General features: G+C 37.6%; 1 protein-coding gene across 1 annotated transcript in view; it reads left to right on the top strand.

Annotated features, from left to right (window-relative positions):
• Positions 1-8,845, top strand: part of SUN3 (Sad1 and UNC84 domain containing 3) — a 72,823-nt gene extending 63,978 nt beyond the window's left edge. Inside the window, exons 7-9 of the mRNA XM_006876507.1 lie at positions 681-848; positions 7,823-7,915; positions 8,729-8,845. Coding sequence (XP_006876569.1) covers positions 681-848; positions 7,823-7,915; positions 8,729-8,845 — 378 coding nt within the window. The remainder of the gene's footprint in view (positions 1-680; positions 849-7,822; positions 7,916-8,728) is intronic.
• The last annotated feature ends 313 nt before the right edge of the window (positions 8,846-9,158 follow it).

The raw sequence follows: 9,158 nt of genomic DNA, 5'->3' as shown, positions 1-9,158 counted from the left end.
GGGGGGAGGGGGAAGTGTAGAGGACGGGTTTCTAGGATATGCCCTTTGGTCGGAAGATGATGCATGGAGGGGATTGGAACCATGGCAATGAAATGATATATGATGGAATGAATGTAAAACTAAAGTTCTCTCATGTAAACTATCATATAATTCACAATAAAACATTAAAAATAGATTATTGAAACATAGGCAAATTAATTTTAATATTTTGAGAATTGTAGAAATATGAAAGAAAAGGGTTAAATTCGTACACTTTTATGACTAGAGATTTCAAAGACATTAAACAGTTTTCCTTTTAAACCCATACAAGAATAATGATACACAGAAAACAAAAATGAAAACTTTCTCTTATGCAGGCAATTTGTGTTTCAATTGGAATCACATTTTGAATTTATGTTCTAAAGAGAAACCAGGAAGAAAAGAATCCTATAAAACTATCCCAGGTGCTAAGAAAGCCTATAATAGAGCATGTTGATTGCTAGACGCATAAAGTACTCTAGAGGAACAAAAGGGATTCTTTAACTAAGCTTAGACGTGTCGTGGGAATTTTCCTGTTTGGTATGGATCCCACACAGTATCTTCATATTACAAGATAGGTCTGCAGTCAACAATGATGCACTGACCAATATTTTTGGAGTGGAATGACACAATCAGAGGTTAACTTTGCATTTTCTTTCCAGCCAGATGTTCATCCCGGGAAGTGCTGGTCAATTCCAGGCTCTCAGGGACATACCCTCATCAAGCTGGCCAGGAAGATTGTACCAACTGCCGTTACCATGGAACACATCTCAGAGAAGGTCTCTCCCTCAGGAGACATCTCCAGTGCACCCAAGGAATTTTCTGTCTATGTGAGAAACTCTCTGTATCTATCATTGTTGTTGTTGTTAAGTGCTGTTGAGTTGGTTCTGATTTAAGGCAACCCTGTGTAAGGTTTCTGAGGAGTGGCTGGTGAGTTTGAATTGCCAAGCTTGCAGTTCAAACTGACCACGTGGTCGAGTGCTTATCCTACAGTGCCACACTAGGACTCTAATCTACCGTTAAGAGTAGTTTATGATAGAAAGTGTTTGGTAATGAATTAGAAGCTGGGTTCTTATCTTAAAAGTACAGCTATACTATTGTATCATTGTGAGAAAGTCACTTCATTTCTTGGATCCCCATTTTCCAAAGCAAGAAAGTTGGACCAGACAATTTTTTTCTTTTTACTTTTATATAAGTTATATGCACATATAATTTAAAAAATAAAATATTTTCACACTGAGGTCTAATTCTCATTCCACACAAGCATTCTCCTATAACAATTTTAGCTGTTTATTTTGGGTGCTTGTCTATATTTTCTATTAGTATTATATTTGGATTTTCACTTTTGATGCTTCTATACTAACTTCTTCCTATAGAAAATGAGGATTATTTCTCTTACATTACTCCCCTTATCATTCCATCATACTTATATTTTGTCTTTTAGTAACAACTTAATGGAGCTAAAATCCACAGACTATATAATTTACCCATTAAAAGTGTAAATTTTGGTAGCTTGCAGTACATTCACAGTTATGCATTTATCTCCATAATTTTAGAATATTTTCATTATCACTAAAGAAACCTTCTCCCTGTTAACCACAACCTTCCACTTTCCCCATATCCTTCCCCCAGCTCTAACCAAACCCAAACCTAACCAGGTAATCTCTAGTCGACTCTGCCTCATGGAGTCCCTATGTGAGTGCCTATGTGTTGCAGAATATAACCGTGCTAGAGGAGTTTTCAAACGTCTGGATGGGTTTCGACAACCAGCGTTTTAATTAGTAATCGAGCACTTTACTGTTTATATCACCCAAGGACTCCTGGATAACCACCTTAATATACTTTCACTATAGGTTTGCCTATTATAGATCATTTCATAGAAATGTAATCATATCAAATGCACTACTTGGTTACTGATATTTTCACTTAGCTTAAAGTTTCCAAAGTTATTTTATGTTGCAGCATGTATCTGTATTTCATTTCTTTTACTGCTGAATAATATTCTATTGTATGTATATGTTGTTGTTGTTAAGTGCCATTGAGTTGATTCTGACTCATAACTACTTTGTGTTGAGTTTTTGGTAGTCCTGATGTGCCACTGTAGGATAAGCACAGGACAGCTAACCACAAGGTCAACAGTTCAAACCCACCAGGAGCTACTCGGAAACCCTATACAGGATAGTGAAGTCAGAACTAATTCAACGGCATTTAACAACAAACACGGTTTCCAAGAAGAGGCTGGTGGATTTGAACTACCAGCCTTGCAGTAGCAGTCCAGTGCTTACCCAACAGTGCCACAACAGGACTCCATGTTTTATTTGTACATTCCCCAGTTGATGAATATTGGTTTAAGGAGCTCTGGCAGCATAGTGGTTACGAATAGGGCTGCAAACCTCAAGGTCAACAGTTCGAAACTACCAGCTGATCCACGAGAGAAAGATGAGACCTTCTGCTCCCATAAAGATTCACAGCCTCAGAAACCCTATACAGAGTCACTATGAGTTGGAACCGACTCCATGGCACATAACAACAACATATATATTGGTGGGAGGCTGATCCTTGGAAGCCCTATATATATAGGGTCACTGTGAGTCAGCACCAACTCAATGGAACTTAACAATAACAACATTATGAATTATAAGAAGCCCTTATATCAAATGGATTATTAGCTGGGCTGCAAACCAGTTGTTTGCAGGAGAAATACGAGGCTTTCTGAGTCCATAAATATTTACAGCCTCAAAAACTCTATACAGGGTTGCTATAAGTCAGAATTGACTCAATGGCACACCACCACCACCATTAAGAATAATTATGCTATCAACATTTGTGTACAAATTTTGTTTGTACATATATTTTCATTTCTCTTGAGTATATACCTAAGAGTAGAATTGCTAGAGTGCTGATGTGGCACTGTAGGATAAGCACTGGACTGCCAGGTCGGTTTGAACTACAAGGTCTGTGGTTCGAACCCACCAACTGTTCCTCAGAAATCCTATACAGACGCTTGATAATTTGAGTCAGAGTGAACTCCACTGCACTTTACAAGAAGATTTGCTAGATCACTTAGTAACTCTGTTCAACATCTGAGAACTGCCAGACTGTGTATCTTATCTTTGTTTCAATCAATATTGTTTCCATTATGACTTTGTGAATAATTTTGTTCTCAGTTGAGTCATATACAAGGGTAAGTCAAAAGGTAATGCTACAAAATCATAGAAACCTTTTTAAAACAAAAATCTCAAAATCTCAAGCTATTGTTTCCCAACATATCCTCCACCTAGATCTATGCATTCTGAAGTCAGTGTTTTCATCTCTAACCCTTTCCCGAAGAATGTCATGCTCTTCAATTTCTATGTTAAAACTGCAGCTTTGGCATCCTCAAGGAACTCCAATGGTGTTACGTTGAAAGGTTCTTTGAGTTTGGGGAACAAACAGGAGTCTGAAGTGGTAAGATCAGGGCTGTAGGGCAGATGGGGTAAGATTTCCCAGTGAAATTATCTTAGGCTAGTTGTTGACCACCTTCAAAGAATGAACAGGTGCATTGTGATGGGAAAATGTTCCTCAGTGTTCTGGATTTTTTATTATCACCAATGCAGTTTTCAGTTTTCTTCAAATTTCTTTATAATAAGCCCCTATAATCATTCTTAAAGAACATCTCCCAAGATTACTGTTGAGATGCCAAAAAACAGTAACCCAAACCATCTGATCTGACCTCTCTGCCTTGAATTTAACTGAGCCAGCAGAGCCTCTCAGAACTAATGTTTTGATTGGATCATTTTCTTGAAGGCCTCCTAAGAAGACTAAGAGCATAATAATTACATTACTGTGAGAACTTGCCTGCAGTTATCCACTGATCACACAGACATGATTAAACATCTTTTGTTTGGAATAAACCCGTGCATGTATGAACTGGAATATTAGTAACAATACTTTTTTCATTTACCCTTCATTTTCCTTTTTATGTGTGTGTGTTTAAAAAACCCCTGAAATTAATAATTGCATTTTTATTTAATTTGCATAGTTTTCTATATTTCTATAACTAAACCATATCTAAACCCATCTCCAGAGAAGTAAGTATCCTTCTATTATTCTCATTAACATCAGCTAATTAACAAATTTTATTATTTGAGAGTTTCCTTTGGATTAGGCCTGATACACAGCTATTGTGGGATTTCATCTCATTTGACTTACAATTTAACCTAGATTTACTTTTTAAAATCACTTTTTTATTTTCCTTCTCTAATTTTATTTCACCTTCTAGGCGATTTTTCTATATAGAGAGTTTAACTCCTATGTTTAATTTTTCATTTCTTCTGTAATTATGATTTCTAAGAGCTCTTTCTGTTTCTGCAAACATTCCCTTTTGTAGAGTCTAATTTTTTTCTTTCATGTATGAGACATCTTCTGTTATATCTTTGAAGATATTAATTATAGTTTTGTTAAATTTTCTTCTGCTTCCTTTTCTGTCTTTATTTATAAATACCATTTTTGTTTATATAATCTCCATGTGTCTTGTTGGAATACTGGTGTGATGCTATAGGCTAAGCACTGGACTGTGAACCACAAGGTTGGCTGTTCCAGCCATTTCCAGCCACTCTTTGGAAATCCTATACAAGGTTGATAAGAGTCAGAACCAACTCCACAGCACTTAACAACATCAACAACAATATATCTTGCTTAAATGGCTTTGCCAAACATTTGTCTATGCCTGTCTGTCTGAATTTCAGAGTTGAGCAATAAAGCACTGACTAGAAAGCTCTGTATGCATGGTGGGGCAACAATGAATTTCATAGGTAGAAATGATCTGGGTGGGCCCTTTTATTTGGACACCCCAGAATCTGGTGCCAGGTAAATTTACCCAGAAAGGAATCCTGCACTGTTTACTTAGGAGGCATTTACTTGCAGGCCTCCTTCTAGGAGGCGCTTAGAAGAGGCCCATGAGTCTCACGACTTAATCCATTATTTTAAATGGTATTCCTAATGTCAACTGTAGTAGAATTGGAAGGAAGAAGAGGAGTCATCACTTATCAGGGACTGAAGATCTAATTATTCCTTGTGGTGAGTTTGCAGGAGTTTGGGGTTGATCAAGGAAGAAGTTACTACTTGTTACTATTGTTCTTAGTATTTCAGTTCATACATGCTCAGGTTTATTCCAGACAAAATGTGTTTAATCATGTCTCTGTGATCAGTGGATAACTGCAGACAAGTTCTCCCAGCAGTATACTTGTTCTCGAGTTATACATCGGAGCTATTTTTGCATTGTCAATTGCATGTAAGAGGTGGTCTCCCCCAGCAAGGGTCTTCCAGAAGCAAGTAATGCAGAGAACCATCAGGAGGGACGAGGTCAAGAAAACCCCTCAGAAGAGAAGGGAGGGAGATAAGCTTACTTGCACCTTTTACAATGTCTTCCTTTAGTAAGGTAGGAAGTCTTTGGGTCTGAGAGTGCCAAAGAACAGGTACAGCTGGAGGTCAGTTTAACTACAAGGTTGTACTTTGTGACCTAATTAATGAACAGTCTATTCTGGACAATGTTCCATGTATACTGTTGTTGGGTTGAGTGCTTTGTATAAGTTTATGAGGCCAACTTGGTTGATTGTGTTGTTTAATTCTGCATCTTTGTTGAGTTTCTTTCTAGTTGTTCTGTGTTCATCAAAAGTAGTGTATCAATATCTCCTTCTGGAGCCTCTGGTAGCGTAGTGGTTACAAATTGGGCTGCGAACCTCAGGGTCAGCAGTTTGAAACTACCAGCTGTTCTGCAGAAGAAAGATAAGGCTTTCTGCTCCCGTAAAGATTTGCAGCCTGGGAAACCCTGTACAGGGTCGTTATGAGTCGGAACCAACTGGTGTGGTGCTGTAGGATAAGCACTGGACTGCAATGTCGGTTTGAACCTACTATTTGTGTTGGAGAAAGATGAGGCTTTCTGCTTCCACAAAGATTTAAAGCCTTGGAAACTCTATACAAGGTTACTATGAGTTCGAACTGACTCAGTGATACTTAACAACAACAGGACTAGCAGATACCAGGCACATTTGGGAGATGTGGTAAAGTACGCTGTCTCTAAGTGGCTAAAAATATGTTTATTTGGATCATTTTTAAAACAGGTGAATGTGTATCAATTTGAATTTAGCATTGATGGGCTCTTTTGGAGTAATGGGCCTCAGCTTGCTATGAAGAAGTAAATGACTTGGGGTTAATACGCAAAAGCCATCTTTGGCTCATTTATATAACACTCCTTAAAAAGCCCCTCTTGCAGTCCCCACACCCCTACCCTGTGCCTCCAAATTCTAGGCCTTTCTGGGGTCCAACGCTATGTCTTCCTGTTGTTGAGCCTACCCACAGAAAGAGCCGTTGTGTTTTTAGTCCACTAAATCATACACCATATGCCACTCTCTAAATTATTTTGTCTTGTCTATTTTCCACTTTTCCCCTTTAGGTTTTTACCTAAATGTTTCCCCAATAACCTTACTATCTAAAGGAGGAATCGAAGTTGTACATAGGTGATTGGTATGTCTTGTGTATAATCAAAATACCACAAAATTTCATGATTTTGGAATTGCAAAACTTTAAAAAGGATTACTCTTCTTTGATGTAAGCCTGCTACTTCTAGATAGAAGTATTTCTAAAATAAACTTAAAGTAACATTACATTTGAACAAATCAAATCCTTTCTTAGAGGGTTTGGACACCAAAACCCAGAAAAATCAAACCAGTTGCTGTCAAATGGATTCCAACTCCTGGCGCCCCATGTGTGTCCGAGGAGAACTTTCTCCATAGGATTCTCAATGTCTGATATTTTCAGAGACAGATCGCCAGATCTTCTTTCTATGGAGCCTCTGGGTAGACTTGAACCTCTACCTTTTGGTTAGCAATTATGTGTGTTAACTGTTGAGGTACACACAGCTGCCATTATTTAGAAACAAGGGTAAACACTTCAGGCAAGAACCCTTTAGTAATGGACTAAAGGAGTCTTTAATCCTTTTATCTTTATTATTAGGGAATTTGTAAACCAAATGAAATTAAAATAGAGTAATGAAGGAGACAGAAATAAAACTTGCATCCATTTCTTAATTGTTGTTGCTGTTATGAAGTGCCGTCAAGTCAGTTTGACCCATAGTGACCCTGTACAGGGTTTCTGAGGAGCAGCTGGTAGACTTGAACCACTGACCTTACAGTTCAAACTGACTTTGCAGTCCAGCGCATTAACCCATAGTGGCATACTAGAATTCCCCTTTCTTAATGTTGTTAAGTGCCATCGAGCTGGTTCCAACCCGCACCGACCCTATATAGGGTTTCAGAGGAGTGACTGGTGAGCTTGAACTGCCAACATTGTAGTTCAAACCGACTTTGCAGTCCAGCGCATTAACCCACAGCGCCACACCAGGACTCCTTTCTTAATAGGCTATAGGAATTATGTATGTCTTGAATTGCCTATGTAATTATGAATGCAAAACAGTAATGTGTTTAGTTTTAAAATAAAAATGTTATAAATAGTATTGCTTTTATTATGACATAGGTTAGCTGATGAACTTTTGTTTTTTTACCATAATTTGAAGTACCTAGTAATAAACTAGATTCACAGTAATTTCCACTAATGTATTCTTCCCTCAAAACACTTGAATTTTGAAAGGGTGAGAAGAAAAGTAAAACTATAGCTATTAATTACCGTAACACCTTGCCCCTGGTGGTACCCAAAGATGTCTGGTGAATTGTTGTGACTTCAATAGACAACATACTTCCATTTATTTTAATCAAGCATCCACACATTCTAACCTCTATGCTTGTTTGTTTGTTTGTTTTTTAAATAGGGCATCTCAAAAGAATGTAATGGAGAAGAAATTTTCCTAGGCCAGTTTATATATAACAAAAAAGGAACCATCATTCAAACATTTAAGCTTCAGGTAATGAGAGCCTTGGGGAAAAGGGAGGAGTATACTTCATCACTTTGGAAGGATTTATTGGGATTACTTAGTGGAAAGTTGTTAAGTGCCTTTGAGTTGATTCTGATTCATTATGATCCTGTATAGGGCTTCCGAGGAGCTGCAGGTAGGTTTGAACCATAGACTTTGTGGTTAACAGTCCAGTGCTTATCCTACAGTGCTCTAGTGGAAAGTCTTATGTGAAAATAATTGTGAGAAATTCTTGAGTTAAGCAATGCTTACTTAAATGCTTAGCTCCAATCTCTTAAGATTTTAATGCACAAGACAACCAAGTGTGAAAACAGTTACTAAGCCAATTCTTTCTTATCTACTAGCAGTTCACTCTATATTTTCAGTTTTTCAGTCCTTAACTAACTTCCTTCCTTTGATATACTAAGTAAGTTTGATAGCCACTGTCTAGCTTTTCTAGAGAAGCAAAAACAGTGAAGGGGACTTCAGAAAGTTCATGGAAAAATGTAATGAAAAGATAATGAAATTTTTCACAAAAAATTTTAAGTCCCCTCATATATACAGGCAGGTAAGACACCACACTGATAGCTCACATGCTATAGAGGCTAAACAATCCAAGGCAAACAAGCAATATGGCAGGCTGCCAATTCAAGTCACAAGAACGGTAGTTAGATCATGAGAGCTGGATGCAGGATCCAGATTGAACAAAAAGCTAGCGCTCTGCCTGATGTCCATATATATTTGATGTAGATCACACCCCTGAGGAAACTGCCTTTAAATTGTTTTCTTTTGAACTCATTAATTTGATTTTTTCTTGATATTCAGCATGAAGCTTCTGAATCTATATTATGTGTGAAGCTTAAAATCCTCAGCAATTGGGGGCACCCGAAGTATACTTGTTTATATCGATTCAGAGTTCATGGCAACCTAGATTGCATCTAGAACAGCTGCTATTGGAAGTCATGTCTGCAGGTCAAGAACTCTCAAGTTTTCTTACTCTCTGATACTACACAGCACTCCTAAAGTCAAAACTAGGGAGTGGGAGACAAAATTCAAAGTAGTTCATACTTGCAACACACAGACACATACAATGAATGGATTTTACTAATAAAGAAATATGAAAATAAATTCTATCTCTTTGTGGTAGTTTAGCTTTTGAGGCTGAGTCATATTGCTGGAACACTACAATGTGTATCTGTGTTTGTTGTTGTTGTTGTTGTTATGTGCCGTGTAGTCGGATCCGACTTATAGCGAC

The sequence above is a fragment of the Chrysochloris asiatica genome, unplaced genomic scaffold (assembly GCF_000296735.1).
Source record: "Chrysochloris asiatica unplaced genomic scaffold, ChrAsi1.0 scaffold00384, whole genome shotgun sequence".
NCBI classification, from domain to species: Eukaryota; Metazoa; Chordata; class Mammalia; order Afrosoricida; family Chrysochloridae; genus Chrysochloris; species Chrysochloris asiatica.
Note: the sequence above shows the minus strand (reverse complement) of the source record. Positions and strands in the feature narration are given on the sequence as shown.